We start from the raw sequence: 26,393 nt of genomic DNA, 5'->3' as shown, positions 1-26,393 counted from the left end.
CACTTTCCATAAGGGATCAATCAACAGGCATTTATTTATATTGTATCCTATTCCTAGAAGAGTGGAGATGCCATGAGAATTACAAAAATAGAATAACATACACCATCTATATAACAAATGTGGTTAGAAGTCAAACATTTTTACGTATTAAAGCTCATACCAATGTGAGGGATCATAAGATGATTATTCTATACCTAGCAGAATTAGCCTTTGTTTACAGTTTGTAACAGGCAATAATTTTATATAAATATCCCCAACTCTGTGCTTTTAGCAAAAAAAAGCGTGGGGGATTTTACTGAAGGGATATAGAAGCTCTTACAAATTCAAAGGAAGGCTGAAGAAGGAAGCTTAGAAAACACAGTAAGTGTGTACCTCTGAGAATATGCTCAAGGGTCTCATTAAGGAAGAGAGGACTGCCAGAAGGATTTAAAATTAGATAGGCAAGAAATTTCCAGAGACATTGAAGAACTTCTAAGACGAAGATCACAAGATCTTGAAACAGGCTAGCAAGTTTCTCTGAGCTGTATAGTGATTCATGGGGCACAAATTATGTTTGTTTTTTTTTTAACAGATTTGTGATTTAAAAACAAAAGTTTTACAGGCCCGGCCCTGTGACATAGTGGTTAAGTTCAACGTGCTCCACTTCAGCGGCCTGGGTTCCTGGGTTTGGATCCTGGGCGTGGACTTAGACTACTCATCAAGCCATGTTGTGGCAGCAAACCATACAAAATAGAGGAAGACTGGCACAGATGTTAGCTCAGGGCTAATCTTCCTCAAGCAAAAAAAGAGGAAGATTGGCAACAGATGTTAGCTCAGAGTGAATCTTCCTCACCAAAAAAAAAAAAAAAAAGTTTTACAAAGCAAAAGCCATTCCAATTACCAATGACAGAAGACTCGTCTGAAAGCAGATATGTCATTGAACTGAGATTCTTGACTAATAACTTAAATATATACAGATTCTTGCACAGATTTAAAGCATTAACTTCTATAAGCTTATGTTAAGTGTCTAAATGCATGCATGCATGCCTTCTTGGTTCAATTCACAGACCACTTTTCCTATTAAAAGAAGATATGGAAGAACCAGCCCTGATGGCCTAGTGGTGGCCCATGTTCACTTCCTGGTCGCAGAACCACACCACTGGTCTGTCAGTCACCATGCTGTGGCGGTGGCTCACATAGAAGAACTAGAACAACTTACAACTAGCGTATCAAACATGTACTGGAGCTTTGGGGAGCAAAAACAAAAAGAAGATATGGAAACGAATGAAAAGAGTAAGTAATTCTTTTTCTAGGCTTCATTCAGTTACTAGATTAGGTTCTGAGACCAAGAGCAAGAATTAACAGAGGTGAGAAGAGATTCCCTTATAAGTGGTTAAAGTGCGAACCAGCTAAATAATAACAGGGTTCTAGCGTACTTTCTTGTCCAGTGATGTGAAGAAGCCTGAAAACATAAACACCAACAAGCGGCTGCTCGATGTATAACAATAAGACCACACCATTATATCACAGGATAAGGAGAAACTAAAGAATAACATGACTTTATACCTACAACACTATTTGGAAATCTACAGTGGCTGACAAAGGGTTGGGTGAAGAAAAAAAAAATGGGAGAAAATAAAGTCAGCATTTCACACTTGGTTAGAATAGCAACACATAGGCTTGATATGGGTTTTACCAAAAGAAATATGGGCTTTTGGCAAGACTGCAAAGAACATCCATTAGTCTATAGTTGCCTATACATTAATATTATCTTCTGTATCAGTGCAACAGGTATTAGGCATCCATGCTAGGGGAAAATAATTAGAAAACAAATGATTTAGGATTCTATACGGCTAACGATTTAAGTCAAGTCTTTATCCTGGATCAGAATTATCAGAATGTTTCTAAACTTGGTTTGCTACTATAAAATATAAGTCTTTTAAAATGGAAACAACAGGGGGCCAGCCTCGTGGCGTAGCGGTGAAGTGTGCATGCTCCGCTGCTGGCGGCCCGGGTTCGGATCCCGGGCGCACACTGACGCATGGCTTGTCAGGCCATGCTGTGGCAGCGTCCCATATAAAGTGGAGGAAGATGGGCACGAATGTTAGCTCAGGGCCAGTCTTCCTCAGCAAAAAGAGGAGGATTAGCATGGATGTTAGTTCAGGGCTGATCTTCCTCACAAAAAATAAAATAAAATAAAATAAAAAAATAAAAGTAAAATGGAAACAATAATAAACACCAAAGCTTCTCAAAATCAATTTATCAATTTGCCAAATATTCATATTCATCTCTGGTTTGGAAGAATGTCATCAACTTCTAGTATGTGTCCCTTAATGTAACTACGTGGAAACCACACACATGTCCATACACACACACACACACACACACTTTCTCTCTCTTAGATATACATCAAGAGTTGGCAAATGTTTTCTATAGAGGACCGGATAGTAAATATTTTTGGCATTAAAGGCCATACAGTGTTGGTTGCAACTACTTAACTCTGCTGTTGTAGCAAATATGTAAATGAATGGGCATGGCTGTGTTCCAATAAAACATAATTTACAAACACAAGCAGTGGGACAGATATAAAGAAATAAATAAATGTGTAAACTTTCATTTCATAAATGAAGAAAAGGTGCTTCCAGAATGTTAACTCTGAGCCATGTTGACCTATTTACTATTGTTAATAGCAGTAACAACAACTAACAAAGAATGTTCCTTACATGCTGGGCCTGATTCTAAGAACTTTACATGCATGTAACCTCAAGCTCCCTATCTATTCTTCCCATTTTACAGAAAAGGAAACTGAGAACTTTAAATTGATGTAGTCAACAAGAGTGCTCAGTTAAAGCCTGGATCTATTGAGAGAGTACATTTATTCAAGAACCCATGCCAAGATTGCATATCTCCCTTTAAAATACTCCTTATCCTAAAGCAAGGAGTATTGCTTCTCAAGCAACTCTTTTCTCTCCAAATACTTGAAAATTATAGCATTATACCCAAATATCCCCTGACATCTTAGACAATCTTTATGCTTATTCTGTCTTGAATCCAAGATTTCCCAACCCTTAGAGATGGGCATTTTTCTAATCCTAAAATCAACACCTCGACTACAGAACCGATTTTCCACCAAATCTTAAGGTCTAGTGTGAAAAATTCAGCTCTAATCATAAAATTGTTGCCTTATTCATTCCTACAAAGGAAGCAAGATGGTCTTAAACTCAATATCCAATGCTTATTTTGCTATTTCAACTTACACTCTTTGAGAACAATGAGTCAAAGGCTCTATATTAGAATTTATAGTAAGGCTCTACAGTTAACTAAGTAAAAATTTATTCTAGTTCTAAACAGAAATTGAGCAACACCTTAAAAATCTCTTAATCTACAATGTACCAAATAATATTTGGAACATTTTTAAATGTTTTTTGCATGAGATTCTATTGACCGATCTCTGTGTAAAACATAAGTTTGGGGATATGCATCCTCCTAGAGTTTCACATCACAGAAAAGCAGCAATAAATAAGTTTCCTCCTCAAGCCTAAAATATGACCAGCTGGACTCACATTCCAGAACGTCTAATATTTTTAATTAATAACTAATCCATAAGTGAGGAGCATTTACTATTATCTTCAAGTAAAACACACAAAAGTTAATCTGACACATTTCGTGTATATATACTCATCAGAATGCTTCCTGGTAATTAGGCTATGTGGTAGTGTAAATTGCTAATTATTCACACAACTAACCCAAGTTTTTGTAGCTTTTAAATATTTCTTAATTTTTAAGTGTATTACTGTTGCTATTCATCTTATTCATGTATGTGGGAGACATAATTATTATATGCGTAAGTTTAATTTTTGCCCAACACAAACACAAATATACAGAGACAAGTCAAATTTCAACGGTCTAGGCTCCATGTCCACAGTAGCTGGGGCATTCTTTGCCTCTCACCTCCAGGCTTCAATGGCTTATGGGTGAGCCCAGCTGTGTCCTCAAACTGGGAACACTAAGAACATGGCTTTTGATGGGACACTGTGGGGCTGCAAAGCCCAGCTCTTCTATTTGCTTGCCTTATGACCCTTGGCAAGTTTCTTAATTTCTCTAAGCTTTTGTGTCCCCATCTCTAAAATGGAAGTAATGATACCAACTTGAAGATTAAATGATACAATTCATGTAAAATGCTTATCACACTACTTGGCACACAGTAAGTGTTCAATAAATACTGGTTATTATTATATTATTATTATTGTTGTCATTTGTTGAGAAGGCTAAAAAGAAATATAAATAATACCAAACCAATGAATATCACGATAAATAGCATAGTAATAAAACTTACAATCTACTGCCAAGGGATGATTTATCTGCCTATCTTGGCAGAAGGAAAATGGATGAAAGCTCAGCGTTAAGCAATAAAAACAGAGCCAGAGGTTAAAAGACGTAACCTAGTTTAACCTTCGAACTAAACACCCTCATTTATAAAATAAGATAAAATTTAAAGTCCTCATTTCAAAACTTCAGAGTAAATCAAAATGCACTTGTAGCATTGAAATACGGTATGCTTCTTCCTGGGTTTTAGGCAGGGAAGCTCTGGACCTAAAAAGGAATAAGGCACCGTACCTCACCTTGGAGAGTGCACAGACCTGCCAGCTGTGGAGGGACATGCAGGATTTGTGGATGAGAACTCAGAGGCCCAGCTTGATTTTTGAGGCAGTGAACTGGCTGGGACTGGGAGCCTGGCCTTTTCCCAGCAGGAGGCGCTGCAGCCAAACCCAGCTTCCCCTAGGATTGGCAGCCTCCTTTCCCCAGCAGGAGGGGCTGCAACTCCAAACAAGCCCCCAAGGTCTCCAGGTGCTGCACATCTGGTATTTCCCAGCTTAGTCTCTTAGGTGCCTGAGTTCACATTATTTGTACGCCCAAGATAAGCTCGTTCTCATGCTTGTACTACAGGACCATCAAGTAGCAGGGGGACAGGATCCGTCCTGTGGAACAGAAACACGCTAACATGTCAGGCAGCTTCAAGTCATGCCCATCTTTGTAGTCATGCCATCTATCTCTTTGTAAGATAATGAGAGGATGGAGGACCATGTGTCCCTTCTTGCTGACCCCTTGCATTTATGGGTCCCCATAAGGGCCAGCCCCGTGGCTTAGCGGTTAAGTGCGTGCGCTCCGCTGTTGGTGGCCCGGGGTTCGGATCCTGGGCGCACACTGACGCACCGCTTCTCCGGCCATGCTGAGGCCGCATCCCATATACAGCAAATAGAAGGATGTGCAGCTATGACATACAGCTATCTACTGGGGCTTTGGGGGAATAAATAAATAAATAAATAAATAAAATTATGGGTCCCCAAAAGAATTCTTAATCCACACCATAAAACATGGTATTCACCTTCATCCCCCTCACCGCACAAGGAGCACAAAAACAGAAAGGGTTGTAGATGCCTTGACAGAAGCCTGCACAAGGTACTGGAAGGTTCCAAGGGGGAGAAGCACTCATTCTTTTAAGTCATTAGAATAAGAACTTCAGTAATGAGAGATGGACCTCCCTTTAGAATGTGTCACCTTTTGCTTACACCTCTCATTCCTAAAAGTCTGAAGGGGAAGAGGAACTAGGCCTGCAATCCCCTTGACCTTCCTCCAGGAGAATTATCAGACTGGATGTTGGGGCTCTTAGAGAAGAAAACATCTGCCCTTAGAGAAACACATACTTCAATTTAACAATCCTTCTGCCATGGGAGGCATTTCAGGTCACAGAGATAAGATACGATTCTCAAGGCCTCACGGCCTAATATTGTAAAATGTCTGCATTCTAATAACTGTGGTTCTAGGTGACCAGCTGAATTTCTCAAATTTAATCTTTGAATGAGTTTCTGAATAGACTAATGTATAGTTTTAAATAAGCGTTTTCTTCGCTACATACTGTGCACAGCGGACATGAAGGCCCATCTCCCAGGGCTCCCCAGACAATGCAAAGAATTAAAAAATTGTTGCTATGCTCTATCAAGAATAGCATTTTTGACTACGAAGTAAAGCAAATTGTCATATTTTACTAAAGGTGGGTGTTCTTTTAAGGACTGCTAGGATAAATTTCATAATAAAATTTCCTTTCACATAAGACACCAGTAAGAATTGCAATGATTTCCCCAAATGTATCTTAGATTCCATAGGTATGACTACTGTGCTGATGGTGGCCTTCCTCCCACTGCCCATACATTTAGAAACTCATGAAGAAGAGATTGAGGCCTGACCACTAGAAGTTTTCTCTGGCAGAGGCTAGAGAGTAAGCAGAGGAGCACTGGCAGGGTAGAAGAGTTAGGGGTCACAGAAGATGTTCTGAATCTCTAGGATCCAGGAAGGGGAGACCTCAAGAGGTCACTCCCCCTCCCCCAAGTACCCTCAGGAGGTCTGGCTCAGGTCAGGAAATCTTAGAATATAGATGGGATAGAGACAACACGAAAGAACTGAAAATGTCCAGCTAATCCCCAAATTCTCACAGTTTTCAAACTCCTCCCCGAATAACCATTCTTCTAGAACTGCTGACAAATAGCCAAACCAACTTCCTCTCCTTCTCTGTGTTCTCCTTTCGGAAATGAAATTATCCAGCAGCAAAAGAGCCACCCAAAATGGAGCTAACAGGAAGACTATTGAAGATATTCCCTCTGGTTAATTAAGCATGTAAATAATTAAATCATTTTGTCCCATGAAAAAATGGCTCAACAAATCTTGGTGCATCGGAATAGTGGTTTCTAAGGAATTCCTGGCCCTATAACTACACTTTTGCTTAAAAGATGTAATTGTTAATTAAAATAAAGTCCTGAGTAATCAGACTCTGCTCTTCTTGGCTTAAAGCCCTCATTAGTGTGAAGTCAGCAAATGGCGAACATGTAGACAAATGCTTTGGCTCTAAGCCCAGCTTCTTAGATTTCATGGATGCCTCTCAATGGTTTTAACTGGAGCTTCTCTCTTTTGTAGTCAACACAGGCATCAGAAAAATCACGCTTTTTATATCACAGTTCCTTGTCAGTACTTGAGTCCGAAAGGTTTGCTGCATTTGTACAGGCACCACACATTTTGAAGAATAAAAGGCTAAACTCATGCAGTACTATGCAAGAATAAAACCACTTTTATTTGGATTTATTCCTATTAGCTATCTTTATGGTAAGATGCGGTACAAAATCAATGCCAAAGTCGCTATTGTAACGTCAATGCAATGGTGCACTGAGATATAAGCTTAAATCTCATTAACAGCGGAAAAAAATCTGCCTTCTTGATAATCAAAGGTAGTTCCCATTTCCAATTTACGGAGAAGAGACAAAAAAAATTGACAAAGTATATTGACCTGAAAGACTTCTTACTTATGTAAGTAAAGAACACTTTGCACCTCTCCCAGAAAGTCTGCATCTTATTCCCAGAGCAGCTTTGCTTAAACAAAGAGATAACTTTTACACAGCTTTGGCTGGGACTTTATCTGGGTGGAGGTGTTACTTGGAAAGACATCAAAACCTGATTGATACAATAATCATTCTTTGCAATTTGAACCTGAGCCACTTGCCATCTTAGTCATATGTTGAAAGTTCTGTTTTTCTTCTATTACTGAGCAAATCCTGAATACTAGAGGCATATCTTCCAAATCAGAGGGTAGTGAGGGATAGGACATGAGGGAGGGAGCATACAGATGATGAAGAGGTGATCATCGTGGTGGGGAGGTTTAAAGGGAAAATTACGTTGAAAACAGTAGAGTCCAAGATGTATGCCAATGTCTCGCGAGCTGTATCCTTCTTGTGGCTTTCCTGCAGGCACTTTCTTCTTTGTATAAGCTCCCTCCTTCCAACTTTATTTCTCCTAAAATTTTGCCTTAATCATGTCGTACCCTGCTCAAAAATTTTTCACTAGTTTCTCACATCGAGCCCACATTATCTTTTTTTGTGTGTGTGAGGAAGATCAGCCCTGAGCTAACATCCATGCCAATCCTCCTCTTTTTGATGAGGAAGACCGGCCCTGTGCTAACATCTATTGCCAATCCTCCTCCTTTTTCTCCCCAAAGCCCTAGTAAATAGTTGCATGTCATAGTTGCACATCCTGCTAGTTGCTGTATGTGGGACGCGGCCTCAGCATGGCCGGACAAGTGGTGCATCGGTGCACATCCGGGATCCAAACCCAGGCCGCCAGTAGCAGAGCACACGCACTTAACCACTAAGCCACAGGGTCAGCCCCCGACATTATCTTTTATGGAAGATCTTGTGCTTATCTTCCCAACACTCAATGAACCCTTCTCTATATTATAGCAGCCATGCTTTTTGAGTGGGAATGATCCTACCTCTATCCTCAAGGGGGGTCCTGATTGACCTAAGGCTGTCAGGGTAATACCATCCTTCTTGCCTCAATACTGCAGATGAGTAAGCCTAAGACAACCAGTGAAAGACTTTGCTCTGCTTTAATATTCTGTGAGTCTGAGTTAAGATGGTCCCAAAACATCAAGGCTCAAGACTTTTTTTGATGGTTGACAACAGCCAGCCCTCTCTCTTCAGTCTTGATTGGTGCCGGTGGCCATCATATGACTACAATAGCAGCCTTCATGAAGGCAAAGCTAATGCACAGAGAAGGGCAGACTCAAGAGAATTTAAGAGAAATAGATCTGGAATCCTGATTAAACCTCATGTGAAGTCTACCTATCTCTGAAATTTAACATTACATAAGCAAAGAAATCCCTTTATTGTTTAAACCACTCTACATATTGCCCTGTATATACTGCCCCTATATATTATTTAAATGCATATGCCTTTTTCCCTCTCTTCCCCTCTTAGACTGTGACGTGAAGGCGAAAAGGATGGGCCTTACTTCTTGATATTTTACAGAGTTACTTTCACAGTTCTATGCACCGAGTAGGAACTCTGAAAGACCTGGACTCAGAACCAAGCTCCCTGCCTACTACCTATGTGACCTTGGTCAAATTGCTCATGCCTTAGTTTCTTCCATTTTAAAATGGAGTTAATAGAATTATTAGCAGGTTTCAATGAAATAATACACATGTAAATGCAAGGAATAGGACCTGACACTTTGCTATTACTATTATTTAGTAAATGACTGAATTGTCCAACCCTCTCTCTTTACAACCCACATACAAAAATATACACCTTGATCACCTTCCTCGACAATAATTATCATCATCTCTAACTTTTTTTTTATACAAGCCCCATACACAATTTTTTTTTTTTTGGTAGGGGAAGATTCACCCTAAGGTAACATCTGTTGCCAATCCTCCCCCGTTTTTCTTCCTTTCCCCCCACCCCAAAGTCCCAGCACATAGTTGTGCATAGTTGTAAGTTCTTCTGGTTCTTCTATGTCAGCCGCTGCCACAGCATGGCTACCGACAGACGAGTGGTGTGGTTCTGGACCCGAACCCGGACTGCCGAAGCAGAGCATGCCAAACTTAACCGCTAGGCTATCAAGACTGGCTCCATCTCTAACGTTTTTGTCCCAAATTTCTCTACTAGTTTTGAGAAGATTTTGGTACTATACCAAACTACTGCCGCAAGCTTTTTAGGGAAGAGTAGCACGTTCAGGACAACCCAGAACCTTGAAGGCCCTCTTTGGGCCTGGTTTCCCACAGTGTACGCGGTTTATCACCACTCAGATTCACAACTGTTCTCCTAGGGTTATGTCCTACGTCCCTCTTTTGTCATTGAGCCCCCTTGCCTTGTAGGAGGCACTTATCTTCCCTTATGCTAGAAACATAGCTTCCTTTTCTAAGTGTCCTTCACCATAAATGCCTGATAGCATCTTCAATACTCCTCTATTCTTAGATTTTGAATAATTTCATTTTAATGTCTCTCAATTTTTATATTTATTGAATTATACTGAATTCTGAATATATGAATTTATTGAATTATATTTATGTATTCATCTTAAAATAAATTTATTATACAAGGAGTATATGAGACATGAGATTCATGTATACATATATGACGTTTGCCCTTGCCGCCCCAGCATCTTGTAGCTCCCACTCCTCTGAGGGATCCTCCCCTTCATGAAATTAATTTTGCCTCAGGACAAATACAAATAAACAAACACAGGACTCTTGCCATAAGCTAGCCCAGAAATGCTATTTTAGAATTTATACTCTTTTTACTATTTTGCATATGGTTTATCTCACGGTTTGGAAATCTTGAACCATGTAAGTGACCTTAAAGTCCTGATCCACAGGAGGCCAAAAGTGTGGCCTTGAAGCTTTGAGCGATACAAGCTATGGCAGAGGGCAGTCTGGGAAATGGAGGGCCTCCTCACATTCCCAGCACCTAACCCAGGGTCTGGCATCTGGTGGGGTTCAGGGATTATTTACAGAACTAGTGGTGAGGCACCGAGAGGGACCCTGCATGGAACACGACAGGACGGCAGAGCCTTGCATGCCACCATTGAGCCACGTTTTGGTTCAAAAAGTAAAATCCAATCTTTTCTTCAGCTTTGCAACCCTTCTGCTGAGTCCTGGAAAGGAAAGGGAAGTAGGAGCTCGATATATGACAATTCTAACATCATAGTATCATAATTCTAAGGGTACAGTATTATTTCAGAAGAATCATAATTACATATGCACACAGTATCATTTGGTTATTCTATTTGGAAGAGTCATTTCTCCCTCCTAGACGGGGGAAAATGTGATTTTGTGTTCTCTTTCCAATAAAACACATAACATTTTAAAATAAATGCTATAGAGACTTTAAAAAGACAACCAGTCAAATACATGACCATTTTTCTCCATCTTTTAGGTTTTTCTCTTACTGATAAATAGAATGCCTGTCTTGAATATAATGTGGTCTTAGGTCATGAATTCTACTCTGTACACACACTTGTTAAGACAAGACAGGACAGAGTTTGAGCTCCTCAAGAATAAGGAGTTTCTCTTACTTCACTTTGTATCTCTCAAAGCAAGTAGTGAAATGCTTGATATACAACAGGCACTCAATAAACACAAGCTGAGCAAGTGAAGAAATGGTAGCACCCACCTAAAATAAGGTTTAAAGAAATTCTGGTAAAATGAGCTGATGTATACTCATCTGTGGTAAAATCTAAGTGTTTGTCTCACAGTTTTGACTTCCTGCGTCATAGTTTTACATTTGCAAAGAAATAAAAGATTGGTATTTTTATTGGAGTATTTTCTAATAGGTTATACTATTTTTTTTTTTTGAGGAAGATTGGCCCTGAGCTAACATCTGTTGCCAATCTTCCTTCTTTTTTCCCTTTTTTTCTCAAAGCCCCAGTAGATAGTTATATGTCATAGTTGTACGTCCTTCTAGTTGCTCTATGTGGGACGCCACCTCAGCATGGCTTGATGAGCGGTGCGTAGGTCCGTGCCCAGGATCTGAACCAGTGAACCCCAGGCCACCGAAGCAGAGCATGCAAACTTAACTGCTATGCCACTAGGCCGGCTCCTTTTTCTCTTTCTCAAAGTAAAAGAAAACTATACAAGTAAGCAAAAAATTTCTGGAAGTGGTAGAAGAGGGTTGTGAATGAACTGTAGAGTGACCTATGAGAGAGAAAGAGAGAGTGTGTTTGTTTTGTTGAGGAAGATTCACCCTGAGCTAACATCTGTTGCCAATCCTCCTCTATTTTGTATGTGGGTCACCACCACAGCATGGCCACTGACGAGTAGTGTAGGTCTGTACCCAGGAACTGAACCCAGGCCACCAAAGCAGAGTGCACCGAACTTAACCACTAGGCCCCCGGGGCTGGACTGAGAGCGTGTTTTGAGGGGAGATACCCGGTTGGCTTGTGTCATCCACTCCCCAAGCCACAACCTCATTGGTTCATGAGCAGGCATGTGACCTAAGAAGTCCAATCAGGGTAAAGATCAGGAATTGTGTTTGGAATCCGGGGCGGAAATGTTCCTTCTCTTCCCCTTAGATATTATTATGAGCCAATGTGAGGCCTGAAATTTCTTTCCCACAACTGGCTTAAGGATTAAGCCAACCAAAGAAAGAGCTGTCACATGAAAGAGCTACAGGAGAGAGTCAACAGAACGACAGAGAATGAATCAAGCTTCAAGGCATTATATCTCCTGGACTTCTAGTTATGGAAGTCAATAAAGTGTTTAAGTTGATTTTCCGTTTTTTGCAGCCAACAGCATTCAAAGATATCTGGGTAGGGGTTTGGGTTTCACAATGTATGCCTCAGGCAATACTATCAAATGTGGCATTTCATTGTATATAAATTTTATCTCTTAAAAAAACTATAAGCAAATAGTGAATACGAGTTACTAAACTGCATGTTGAAGGTTTTAAGGGAAGTGTACTGTTGTCTGCAACTTACTCCAAAATGCCTAAAAAAAATAAGATGAATTGATGACTGGATAGAAGGATAGTTATGTGACAAAGCAAGCATAGTAAAAGGTTAATTGTGGAATCTAAGTGGTAGATATAAGGGTGGTCACTGTAAAATTCTTTCAACTTTTCTATACGTTTGAAATTTTTCATAATAAAATGTTGGAGGAAAAAGCTCTAGTTCACTTTTTTTTTTTTTTTCCCGGAAGATCAGCCCTGAGCTAACATCCATGCTAATCCTCCTCTTTTTGCTGAGGAAGATCAGCCCTGAGCTAACATCTATTGCCAAACCTCCTCCTTTTTTTTTCCCTTTGTTTCCCCAAAGCCCCAGTAGATAGTTGTATGTCATAGTTGGCCATCCTTCTAGTTGCTGTATGTGGGACGCTGCCTCAGCATGGCCGGACAAGTGGTATGTCGCACTTAACTGCTAAACCACGGGACCGGCCCCCCTAGTTCACTTTTGTTCCTTATATTTGGATGTCCTTAAATACTTTGTGGTAACTTCTGGCTCTGGTAACTATGGCAGCAGGATGAGTGCTGTTTCTCATGGCAGCCAAGGTCTACTCATCCTCTCTCATGATGATTTAGGTTATACCCACTATTAGGTTTGATTATCAGATTCTATAGCCCAGTCATTCATAAAAATAAATCCTAACAAATGTGAAGGAAAATGAATCATGGTTATGCATTAGATCACAATGCCTTAAAATTTCATCTCTAGAGGCTGGCCAGGTGGCGTAGCGGTCAAGTTCGTGGGTTCCACTTCAGCAGCCTGGGGTTGGCCGGTTCGGATCCTGCATCTGGACCTACTCACCGCTTATCAAGCCATGCTGAGGCAGCATCCCATATAGAAGAACTAGAAGGACTTACAACTAGGATATAAACAATGTACTGGGGCTTTGGGGAGAAAAAAAGAAAAAGAGGAAGACCGGCAACAGACGTTAGCTCAGGGCCAATCTTCCTCAAAACAAAAAAACACACTTCATCTTTAAACTGCTTTCTGTTGTCAGTTCTTAAGAAGAAAACAGTACAATAACAAGCTTTGGTAAAGTCTTGTTTTATGTACCTTATTAAAGCTTAACTAAACAAAATACAGGGGCACTTTACAGCTCAATGTAAAACATAGTCATATATCACCATGGGGAATACACCTTTGCTTTTTGCAGTGAATATATTCTGTGCAAGTTACTTTCATTTATGGAAAAGCTAAAGAGTAAAAGGTAAGTAGAACTTAAAAAAAAAAATTTCTGGAGAAGAGGAAAGGAATTGAGAAACAAAACAGTACTTCTTTCTTTCTTTTTTTTTTTCCCCTGAGGAAGATTTGCCCTGAGCTAACATCTCTTGCCAATCTTCCTCTTTTTTTGTATGTGAGCCGCTGCCACAGCATGGCCACTGACAGATGAGTGGTGTAGGTCCACACCCAGGCACTGAACCTGGGCCGCTAAAGTGGAGTGCACCAAACTTAACCACTAGGCCACTGGGGCTGGCCCAAAACACTACGTCTACAATCCAAGAAATTCACGCTTTACTGTACTCGATATATGTGCCTAAAGATAGTGTACAAATCTTATAAAGAGAATTGCATTTTAAATAGCAAACTAACCCAGGATCCTCAATAGAAATATTGCAAAATTCTTCTTTAATGTGGAAAGTGAATCCTTCCTTAATATATTTGCTTTGTAAATTTGCACTTTCATATATCAGTTGTTCTTAAACCAGTACATAATTATATATCTCTACACTACCCCCTTCTCAATCCTCCTTGCTTTTTCTGTCAAGACACTGCTCATAGTATATTCCTCCAAAATTTCATCACTTGTTAGAAAATGGCCAAGTTTCACACATAATAAAATGTAGTGACTAACCTAACCCTAATGAAAATAGGATAGCACGAAATGAGACTTTCTCTCTGAACGAGAGAGTGTTCATCAGAATGTTCACTTGTTTCTCACACCTTAAGATCAGAGTAGCTACTGTGCATTCGAGGCTAGGACTGATCCGCCTGCAAAGCACAGGGTTCAGTTCTCTGTAGCTGTCCTAGTTTCATTACCTGAAGGAGAGCCTCACAGAGCTGGATGATCTAAATAAGGCCAAGACCTAAGTGGGTGCCTGCCCATGGCTTGTCTCAATAAAAGGAATTTCTGAGTAAATATCAGAATCATAAATCTGTAGGTACAGGGGCCAGCCCCGTGGCATAGCGGTTAAGTGCGCGCACTCCGCTGCTGGTGGCCTGGGTTTGGATCCCAGGCGCACACTGAGGCACGGCTTGTCAGGCCATGCTGTGGCGGCGTCCCATGTAAAATGGAGGAAGATGGGCACAGATGTTAGCCCCAGGGCCAGTCTTCCTCAGCAAAAAGAGGAGGATTAGCATGGACGTTAGCTCATGGCTGATCTTCCCCACAAAAAAAAAAAGAAAGAAAGAAATCTGTAGGTACAAGTATTGCGGGGAGACAGTGTCATCAGAATTAAAACAAATAAGCAACCACCACCACCAACAATAACAGAACCACAAGTAGCAGCTGAGGGTTATGAATGGAAAGATCTGAGCCTTTCTCTGATGACATTAGCTGGTAACTACCTCCTCCTCCACAGCTGCCATGGGCTTCCCCGAGCTGGGGGCCCTAGCATTTGTCTCCCCTTGCCACACCCTAGCAACAGCTGTTATCTGAAAACTGCGGACATGAAAGGATATCTTGTCCCACACTCCCAGGTATGTTTTCTCTCTCCATCTCGCCTCTTATCCAACCTTAAAAATATTTAAAAAGTTATAGAAAAGTGAATCTTTGTGCAGATCTGAGTAAGTCAGTGTTCTCTCTGAACTCTTCCAAGATGGAACCATCCCAGACAGCCCTGATGAAAACAGGTCCCATTGCCCCTGCTGGCACTGCCATGGGGAACAGCTGCTTGCAAGCATGCTATCTGGCCCACTAAGCCCTCTGCCCCGATTCTGACTCCACTGTTGTCTCCCAAGTATCTAATAATCCCTAAAAACAGTCACTGACACAAGCTTCCAAGTTTGGTTAAGGCTGATAAATACTGGGGCAAGGATCTCAGATCTGGAACCCACCTCTCCTTGGTAGATAATGAGAGGAACACAGAATAGCGTGATGACTTACTACGTAAAAAGAGGGTTGATCACTGTTTCCTCTGTCCTTCCCTAATCACTAAACTCATAAAAAACAACCATTTAAGACCCACCACCTAATAAAGGGAAATGAGTTCCTCATACACTGCTGGGGGGAATGTCAACTGGTGCAGCCACTAGGGAAAACAGTATGGAGATTTGCAAAAAAATTAAGAATAGAACTACCATATGATCCAGCTATTCTACTTCTGGGTATTTATCCAAATAACATGAAAACACTAATTCGAAAAGATATATGCACCCCCATGTTCATTGCAGCATTATTCACAATAGCCAAGACTTGGAAACAACCTAAGTGCCCATCAATGGATGAATGGATAAAGATGTGGTATATCTACACAATGGAATACTACTCAGCTATAAAAAAAAAAAGATGAAATCTTGCCATTTGCAACAACATGGATGGACCTTGAGAGTATTATGCTAAGCGAAATAAGTCAGACGGAGAGAGCCAAATGCCGTATGATCTCATTCACATGCGAAAAATAAAAACAACAACAACAAACAAACACATAGACACAGAGAATAGATTGTTGGTTACCAGAAAGGAAGGGGGTAGGGGGAGGGTGAAAGAGGTAAAGGGGCACATGTGTATGGTGACAGATGGCAACTAGACTTTTGGTGGTGAACACAATGTAGTCTATACTGAAGTTGAAATATAATGATGTACACCTGAATTTTATACAATGTTATAAACCAGTGTGACTGCAATAAAAAAGGGGGGAGGGGCAATGAGTTCCTGATCAGAATGAATACTAGTAATAACTGAAGAGGAGAAAGATCTTCCATTACCTCACATTCTCTTCTTTTGAGGTGTATTTAACTTATTTTCAGGTTTATTGATTCCAAAGCTGATGGAAGCCATAACTTAAATATCAGCACTGGCCTTTCAGAAAAGTAATCACAAATATATTATTCATAAACAACACTCCAGTCATTTTAAAAAAGGCTTACCTAAGAGCAAGTGCATACGAGTATAAAATAATTCCACAATCATTTTTTGACCACTTACAAGCGCTTTCCATTTGCACGATGTTTTTGCAAGTGACAAAGTACTTTCACATGCTCTCTCTCCAGGTAAGAAAGGAGTCTTTACTGAGGGCCTGCTATGTGCCAGGATTGTGCTCGCTGGCCTCACATCCAATTTGTGAAGCAGAAAAGACATTCACAGGAACAAGGTCTGTATGTTGGAAAAGCCTCTGATTCAAAGGCAATTCAATGGTCTACACTAGGTTTCTCTGCACTGACTCCAAATATAATGACTCTCCATTTCCTAAAGCTCCCCCTTTTGTATCTGAACAGGCAGTAATTTCCTGACTCCAGAATATCTTCTCTGCTGTTTAGAAGAATAAAAGTGAATTCCTTCTGTTTGGATCCCTAGATGTCCCTAGTAGCTTCCAGGCAGTAGCTTTCCTGCTATTCCCTTCACAGTGTCTAGTAGAGCTAAGCTCTATATTAATGGTCACCAGCAGGGGGACCCCTAAGACATTGTCTATGCCAATCTTTAAAAAGTTCCTTACGTTCAAAGTGCAATAAAATGAAGATTTCTTCTTTCTCTATTCTGGATGCTCTAAATTCCGTATCTCATATTTATTTTATTGTAGCTTGGTCTTTGGTTCAACAAGATGATTTTTACCTTTTATCTGCATACTGCATCAACATTTGCAAAGCAAATTCAGGAAAGCAACTCAATATTTATTGAAGTCATTTTTATGAAAAGGCAATAGCAAGGCTGTAAGAGTCTGGAAAGGCAGTCTGTTAGGGCAAAAAGGCAAATACATCAAACAATTTGAAAGAACTGCAATTTTCTCCAACTTAGCTAAAATTCATTGCCTAGCAAATTGCTTTTAGGGAACCAGCTTTAGTGATTGGATGACATTGTTGTAATTAGCATATTTAGTCTAGGTAGATGAGCATAACTGAAATGCTTGAAACATTTTCTCTCTTAATTAAGCATTCCTCATTACATTCTTAATTCTCCTCCCCACCCCACTCCCATCCTCACAGATGGCAAAACAGTGAACTGCAATTTATCTTCCCATTAAAATGATTACAAATTCAGACTGAGTGGAGTTCAACTTGAGTTTTCAAAACCACATAGCAAGGACGACCCAGTTTAATAGTAGACCCCGTGGCTTACCGGTTAAGTGCGCACGCTCCGCTACTGGCGGCCCCGGTTCGGATCTCCGGCGCGCACTGACACATTGCTTCTCCAGCTGCGTCCCACATACAGCAACTAGAAGGATGTGCAACTATGACATACAACTATCTACTGGGGCTTTGGGGGAAAAAAAGGAGGAGGATTGGCCATAGATGTTAGCTCAGAGCCGGTCTTCCTCAGCAAAAAGAGGAGGATTAGCATGGATGTTAGCTCAGGGCTGATCTTCCTCACAAAAACAAACAAAAAAAATAGTTAGTAGAGGGGCAGGCCAGGTGGCTCAGTGGTTAAGTGCATGTGCTCCGATATAGCAGCCTGGGGTTCGCAGGTTCAGATCCTGGGCGTGAACCAACACACCGCTTGTCAAGCCATGCTGTGGCGGTGTCCCATGTAAAGTGGAGGAAGCTGGGCACAGATGTTAGCCCAGGGCCAATCTTCCTCAGCAAAAAGAGGAGGATTGGCATTGGATGTTAGCTCAGGGCTGGTCTTCCTCACACACACAAAAAAAAGTTAGTTAGTAGAGAAAGTGACCATTCTATCTTGTCAAAACACAAACACTTCCGAGACTAAGTTAGATTTTTCCCAATAGAATGGAAAAGTCATTTGTCTACTTGTTTGCAAAAGTTGTCACTAGAATGTGATATTCTCATATGCATGATTCTGTTTTACATTTACCTTATCATTACATTTTTTTAGACCTCTAAATCACTAGCTAGGGACACCATTAAATTGCAGTCTAGCAGCCTGCTTGAGAGAAGGGACTCTCAGCCCCACCGCCTCCTAGTTGAATAACCTACGGCCAATTAGTTTAAACCAGTTGAAATGCTCTGTTCCTCAGTCTTCTCATCTGAAAAATGAGGGTAATAAGTATATCTAACTACATAGAGTTGCTGTAAAGATTATAGGCATTAATATATACAAAGCACTTAGAAGAGTCCTTGGCAGGCTATAAATGCCATATAAGTGTTATTGTTATTATTATATCATTTCTACCATTACTACAAAGAGAATAGTGATATTGGTGGGCTTCTTTATCCAAATACTCTATTACAAACCTCTTTCTTGTTAAGTATCTCTGTGATTAGCCCATAGAAGAAACGTGAGGTGGATTTTGGGTGTCGTAATTAGAGTCTTACAGTTATGATTGCATGGGCAAATTTCAAGATAAAAGATTTACATATAGAACACATGAAAATAACTAATGATTTGAAAAGTCATAATATGAAACACCATCAATATGAATTATTTATATATGGTTAATTAGCTTCAAACTAGAAATGTTCTGAGAATATTTTCTTGACTACGGCAACTTTTCTCTGTTTTGTAGCAGGAATAATACCACAAAAATATGTATATAAAATATCAGTCCCATCTGGTGTGGTAATAATGTGTTATCAAGTTAGTGATAAATATTATTGCATTCTTTGGCCCATCAAAAAAGAAAGCAAGAAATTTATTTTAAAAGTTTTAATATTTTGTCTTTCATCACTCTAATGTGTCATCCAAATGCATTTTTGGAATAGTTTTATTAAGATATAATTCACATACCACACAATTCACCCATTTAATGTGTATAATTCAATGGTCTTAAGTATATCCACAGAGTTATTAAATCATCACCACAATTAAATGTAGAACATTTTCATCATCCCAAAAAGAAACTCTATACCCATTAGCAATCACCCTCCATTCTCCCTCCCCACTGCTGCTGGCAACTACTTTCTGTCTCTATAGATTTGCCTATTCTGGACATTTCATATAAATGGAGTCATACGATATGTGGCCTTTTGTGTCTGTCTTCTTTCACTCAGCATAATGTTTTCAAGGTTCATCCATGTTGTAGCATATGTCAGTACTTTATTCTTTTATATCACCAAATAATATTCCACTGTATGGATATACCACATATTGTTTATCCATTCATCAGTTGATGGACATTTGAGTTGTTTCTGTTTTTGGCTATTATGAATAATGCTGCTGTGAGCATTTGTGTATAATTTTTACGTGGACATACGTTTTCATTTCTCTTAAATATATGCCTAGAAGTGAAATTGCTGGGTCATATGGTAACTTTATTTTTAATCTTTTGTGTGTGTGTGTGTGAGATCAGCCCTGTGCTAATATCTGCCAATCCTCCTCTTTTTTTTTTTTGCTGAGGAAGACTGGCCCTGGGCTAACATCCCTGCGCATCTTCCTCCACTTTATATGCGACACCGCCACAGCATGGCTTGCCAAGCGGTGCATCGGCGCGTGCCCAGGATCCGAACGGGCGAACCCCAGGCTGCCGCAGTGGAGCGCGCGCACTTAACCGCTTGTGCCACCGGGCCGGCCCCATATGTTTTATCTTTGAGGAAATACCAGAGTGTTTTCCACAGTGACTGCATCATTTTACCTTGCCACCAGCAGTATATAAAGGTTCCAATTTCCCCACATCCTTTCCAACGCTTGTTGTTATCTGTCTTTATGAGCATAGCCATCCTGGGGCTGTGAAGTGGTATTCAGATGCATTTTTAAGATGCAAAAACATGGAAATACATTGGTTAAGGAAGTAAAATTTTTATGACAAGGAAAGCATGAAGAGATCAGGAAAAGGATCCTGCTGTCGGAAAAGGAAGTAGGAGATGTTTTTAAGTCTGTTACTCAATTTCATGTCCTTATGCAACCAACTGCCCTTACCCGAGTCTCAGGATTGTGGAGCTAGCCCTCAGTTTCACATCTGGAGCTTATAATAATTATAACAGCAACTAATCTTGGTTTATTGACTTATTTTACAGAGTTCCTTCCCATGTTATATCCCATTTGATCCGACACCACAAATCTTATGTGGAAGGATATTATTATTCCCATTCTGCAGGTAGGGATGCTCAGGCCAAGAGTAGCTAACTGACTTGCCCAGGGGAACATAGTTAAAATACATACAAACATACATATATTCATACATAAATAAATATTAATAAATAAAACTCATGGCTGGGCCTGGAAGCCAAAATTTTTATTTCAAATCCCAATTCTTGGTTTCTTCTTTCCTTATCACCTTCAATTTGCCTCATCTTTGATGACCCAGAAAGTAATGAAAAAGCAAGAGAGGGCAGAGGAACTGTGTGTGTGTGTGAAGCAATTAGAAGCAGAAGGCCAAGGGGCAGGCCCGGCGGCGCGGCGGCTGAGTGCACGCGCTCCGCTGCGGCGGCCCGGGGTCCGCAGGTTCAGATCCCGGGCGCGCACCGACGCACCGCTTGTCAAGCCATGCTGTGGCGGCGTGCCATATAAAATGGAGGAAGATGGGCATGGATGTTAGCCCAGGGCCAGTCTTCCTCAGCAAAAGAGGAGGATTGGCAGATGTTAGCTCAGGGCTGATCTTCCTCACAAAAAAAAAAAAAAAAAAGCAGGAGGGCTACACATGACAAAGTCCCCACAATCAGACTGTGAGAGCAGCTAGGGATGTAAAGACATGCTGTGACAGTGACAGAAGGATGGCTGCATTCTCACTCCTTTATGAGAGGTTGCTCCAGCAATCAAGAAGCCAGGGCATATGGCCTCTTAAATCCTTAAATGCTGATATTATATTATCTCTACTTACAGTAGTATATTAAGTTACATACACTAGACATTCAAATATTTATTGAGTAATTACTATGTACTAGGCACAGTGCTAAGATGGTTGAGATTTTTAAAAAGCAATGATCACCATTTTCCAAGGTAAAATTTAATAGCTTACATTTACTAAGCCTTTTCCATGTAGCATCTCATTTCACCCTCACAAAATTCCTGCAAGTGAAGTGGAAACTGAGAAGTTTCCAGAGAAGTTGAGTAAATTGTCCCCAAGTCACCGAGGTAATACATGGTGGAGGCAGCCTGGTTCTCTACCCTGTGTTCTTAACCACCACCTGATCCTTCCTGCCAGATCTCCCTTGGCTGGAAGTCACACGGGGTGACGCACAGAGACCAATAATACTAATTAATTCCAGCAAACATTTGTTGAATGCTCATTAATATACGAAGCCCAGGAGCAAATTCTCACAACAACCCCATGAAGTACTTATCTTCATTGCCATTTTACAGATGAGGAAACAGAAGCTCAGAGAAGTGCATGAACTTGTCCCAGGCCACAGAGCTATAATAGCTAATGCTGACATGGTGCTTACTATACACCAGGCACTGTTCTAAGCACTAACTCATCTAATCTTCACAACAGCAGTTAGGAGGTAGGTTCCATCATTACCCATCATTCTTAGTTAAGTAACTTGTCCAAGGTCCCACACTAGTAAGTGGCAAACCCAGGATTCACTCTGCCTTAAAGTCCTGGTCAAAACAACTAATACTGACTCTTGGCTACAAAGCGGCTGAGCAGAAATTCAAAGCCAAATCTGTCTAACTCTTGAGTGAGAGAGAGCCCTCTGTCTTCTTACCAACAAGCTAAGCATGGCCCTCAAACCTGCTGCAGTGCAGAGCCGGGCTAGAGAACAGGGGAGTAACAAGTGCTCTGGGGGCATTTAAAGTGCACCTTGAAGGAGAAAGTGCTTGCTGGACAGAGGGGCAACATGCAATTTATTACTTTAAAGGAAATAAAAAGTACTCAATTGAGGGGCAAATAAATTCTTAAAAAGAGTGTGTTTCAGATTGAATCAGAAAAGCTTTATCTTAAATTTTTTCAATTAATAAATACTCTTGATGAAGGACAAGCTTTTATTCCCTTTAATTTTGACTATACGTTAAAAAATCAAGGAACAGAAATGTCTAATCTGCCTTTTGTAACGTTAAAATCAATTAATTCTGACTTCCAATATTTACTTCCTCAATCAAAGCGTGCAAGCAGAGTGGTTACCAAACCTTCAGGGATCTTTGCAAGATTCTCTCTCCTTCAGGTCATGAAACACAGCATTTAGAAACCAAAATGAACCTGGAGATTTAGGCCAGGAATTAGAAGGAACAGGCGCGCTCGTCGTTCCGACGGAGCCGAGGGTCGGCGTGTAAGTTGCCGCTGAAAGGCGGCAGAGCCAGGGTTTTTTCCCTGGCAAACTGATTTATGATCACAAGAAGGGCAGCTGCCGAACCGGTCAGACCATACGCACAATTCTCAAACATGAATCCAAGAAGGACTAAAATGGGATGGGAAGGGGTGGGGGTGGGGGTGGGGGTGGCTATGGGGGTCACTGCCTGTCCTAGGCGCGGTGAGACCCAAGTCCTAATTCTTGCAGTAGCTCGGGGCCAATGGACTCTGTTGCCCAAAATGTGCGCGCTGGGGGAGGTGGCACAGCAGCAGGGCAGCCGGACAAGGTGCCTCCACGCCCCCTTGCGGACCCAAATGATGACTAATAAGGATGTGCCAATTTAGTGGTAGGCACAGCGTTTCACAGATGTTCTCTCAGTTTAGCGTCCACAACAACCCTTCAAGGGAGTCCAGCCCCATTTTACAGATGAAAACCCTAAGGCTCAGGAGAATGAAGCAAGCCTTGCCAACAAAAAGGAAAACCTTAAGTGAAGGCGATCGTCGGGCTGGCTCCTTTTACCTAGGAGTAAAGGGGCTGGGGCCGACTGGGGGCCCCACACCGACCCCTCTGGCTGTCTGGGCCGACTAGGCGCGCGCTGTCAGCCGGGAGGCCCGGCAGCACCCAGGTGCCTGGGAAGAGGGAGCGCGCGGTGGGTGGTAGTGCATCTGCGGGGCGCAGGGCTGCAGCAGCGGGGCGAGGGCGCAGCTCGCTCCACCCGCTCGGCGGCGTTCGCCCCGAGAGCCCCGCGCCAGCCCCGCGTCCGCAGGGCACCGGGCTGCAGGAACTAGGCGGGAGCGCGGCGCGGACAGTCCACGCGCTCGCAGCCGTCCCGGAGACCCGCGCCAGTCGCCAGCCACGAGCCACGGAGCGCGTGCGCGCGAGACTGCTGCGGACGCGGGCTGGCAATGCCACCGCGAGCCCCCTGGCACTGCCCCTCGCCTTACCGTAGCTGCTCCCCGGTGACCAGGACCTCAGCCATGCGCTCCAGCTCCCTTTGCTGCGCCCCACCACTCCCGCTGGTGCTGCTGTCGCTGCCACCGCTGCCGCCCTCCTCCATGGTCGGGACCACGCCGCTACCAACTGTCTTCGCTGTCCTCCGCGGGTTCGGGTGTTAAATCAGTCTGCCCTCACAGAGGCCTCCCCCGCCATCTTTGGTAGGGGCAGTCCCGTTGCTCAGACGCGATTGGCTGGAGAGGGAATCCCTGTGGGTAGGCTAAGGCGCTAGGCGAGTCGGCCCCAGGAACTCCAGCTTGGGGGCGTGGCTGGAGCCCCGCGTGGTCAGGCGGCGGGGCCGACGGAGGAAAAATATAAACATCTGGGCGGGGCGTCGGTTCTGCGCTGTGTGTGCTGGTGGAGGTCGAATTCGGCGAGCGCAAAGCTCATGCAGTAGGATCCTGGGGACAGGCTGGAAGAGTACTAAACAAGTGTGAAGGTATTTTTATTTTACTGTCCATGCCCCAAATTGTCAGAGAGTAAAAATAACAATATAGCTAAATAGTGAACACTGAAGATTATACATGTCACTGAAAAATCTATGTCACATCATATACATGTCACTGGAAAACTTAAGCATTCTTCTTGCCCCAACCCCCTCACCAAAGACAGCTTAGCAGCCTTATGGTGTAATCAATAAAGAACGCAGGCCTGGGAATCAGACAGCCCTGGGATCCAGTTCCACTCCTGTAATTTCCTACCTAAATGTGCTTAATCCTCATTTCTTCCTTTACAAAATAAAAATAAGTGTGGCTACCACCTGTTGATATCTGCTGCATTAAAGATGCTTCATTCAAAGTACATTGTTACTTTGTTTAAATATTGCAATAAATCATAAAATGGGTATTGTCCTCATTTTACATCAGGAAGCTGGCTTGGAAAGGTGAGGTAACTTATCCAAAGCAAGCAGATAATAAGTGCAAGAAGTAAAATTCAAAGCCAGGACATTCTGGATTCAAAGTTGGGTTCTTGAAAAACTGCCTCTTAAAATGGGGTTATAATAGTATTGTCTACCTTACGGGGAATGTGGAAGGAACTTTGACTAATGCCAAATAAATGTTCTGTTTTTTTTGTCTCATGCAAGGTCAGAGCCTGGTCTGCAGGAAAGCCAAGTGACGCTAGTGACAGTGGTCATGGCTGTAGTAAAGAGATATTTGTTTTGTTTTGTTTTTGGTGAGGAAGATCAGCCCTGAGCTAACATCTGTTTCCAATCTTCCTCTTTTTGCTTGAGAAAGACTGACCCTGAACTAACATTTGTGCCAGTCCTCCTCTATTTGGTATGCAGGATGCCACCACAGCATGGCTTAACAAGCGGTGCATAGGTCCACGCCCAGGATCCGAATCTGGGAACCCTGGGCAGCAGAAGCAGAGAACACGAACTTAACCACTACGCCACCAGGCTGGCCCCAAGATATTTGTGTATTGACATTTTATGCAGCTTGCTACAATTTTTGCATATATACAAGTCTCTGCACCCTTACATCAGGTAAATGTAAGGCTTTTTAATTAATACTATCTTGGAAGACATAATCTGTCAATTGCAGATATGTAGTAGTGAAGCTGGGTACCTGAGGGTTACCGTAAATATTCAATAAGATTACCTTTCAACCTTGTTATGAAAAGAAGTTAATCTTGTGAATTTGCTATTTTCTCCTTTAACCTGAGGGGTAACTCAAGGGTCACAAGGATTTATGAGCTTGTTTTACAGAAGAAAGAGAATGCCTTCAAAGATCACCAGATAACCAGTGCCCAGCTGCAGATGATGCCCAGAAGTCAGATTGCCCAAGGGCTTATCAGGAGTGAAAGAAACATAGATTACCCCTTTGTTTCTCTGAAGTGCCTCCTGCCACATCCCTTAGCTCTATAAAACCCCCTGCTTTCTTGTCTTGTTAAGGTGGATTTGAGTGAACCCATGCTCCTGACTTCTTCTCTTGGTCAATTCGAATAAACCTTTCTCCATCTCCAAACACTGATGTCTCAGTGTTTGGCTTACTGTGCATTGGGCACACAAACTTGAGATTAAGAGGTTCGGTATCAGTAGAAGTCTACAAAATAAACAGGAAAATGAGGGTGCTATTGAAAACCAACTTATCTTCTGCTATCCAAGAGTATTTATACCCATTATCCTGCAGGCTTATTATATTTTATTGTTCTGTTTTGTTGTTATTGTTTTTTTTTTTTTAAAGAAGATCACAGTAGCCTTTTCCAACATTCTACAAGATCACTCCTTAAATTACCTTAAAATTTGCAATGCTTCTTTGAACATTTATTCTATGCTTTACATGGAGCTAAGCACTTTATATTACTTAGTTTATCCTCACAAAACCCCTGAGAGTTAGGTATTATTATTTTCAGTTTTAAAATGAGAAAGCTGGGCCGGCCCCGTGGCTTAGCGGTTAAGTGCGCGCGCTCTGCTGCTGGTGGCCCAAGTTCAGATCCCGGGCGCGCACCAACCTACCACTTCTCCGGCCATGCTGAGGCCACGTCCCACATACAGCAACTAGAAGGATGTGCAGCTATGACATACAACTATCTACTGGGGCTTTGGGGGAAAAAATAAAATAAATAAATAAAATGAGAAAGCTTAAGCTTGGAAACATGAATTAATTTGCATAAATTTTACACCTAGAAAGTTGGTTAGGCAGCCCTTGAACCCTAGCTCTGTAGACTCCCAGGTCCATGCTCAACCACATTCCAGAAAGAAAACAGTTGTCCAACTCTCTCCTGAGTCCAACAATAGATAAGCAACTCTTTCACCAAAAGAAATTATCTACATTTCTTAACTTTTTAAGTAGATTATGGTAAAAATGTAGAATGAG

The 26,393-nt window shown here is 41.7% G+C and overlaps 1 protein-coding gene across 2 annotated transcripts in view; it reads right to left on the bottom strand.

Moving 5' to 3' along the window:
* The window catches only part of DEPTOR (DEP domain containing MTOR interacting protein), a 149,781-nt gene extending 126,079 nt beyond the window's left edge, over window positions 1-23,702 (bottom strand). For both annotated transcript variants that reach the window (XM_058564859.1, XM_058564858.1), the window contains exon 1: window positions 23,526-23,702. In XM_058564859.1, coding sequence (XP_058420842.1) covers window positions 23,526-23,638 — 113 coding nt within the window. In that variant the 5' untranslated portion in view covers window positions 23,639-23,702. The remainder of the gene's footprint in view (window positions 1-23,525) is intronic.
* Window positions 23,703-26,393: the final 2,691 nt, after the last annotated feature.

Source organism: Diceros bicornis, chromosome 21 (genome assembly GCF_020826845.1).
Source record: "Diceros bicornis minor isolate mBicDic1 chromosome 21, mDicBic1.mat.cur, whole genome shotgun sequence".
Classification (NCBI taxonomy): domain Eukaryota; kingdom Metazoa; phylum Chordata; class Mammalia; order Perissodactyla; family Rhinocerotidae; genus Diceros; species Diceros bicornis.
The sequence above is the reverse complement of the archived record's forward strand: the minus strand, read 5'-3'. Positions and strand labels throughout refer to the sequence as shown.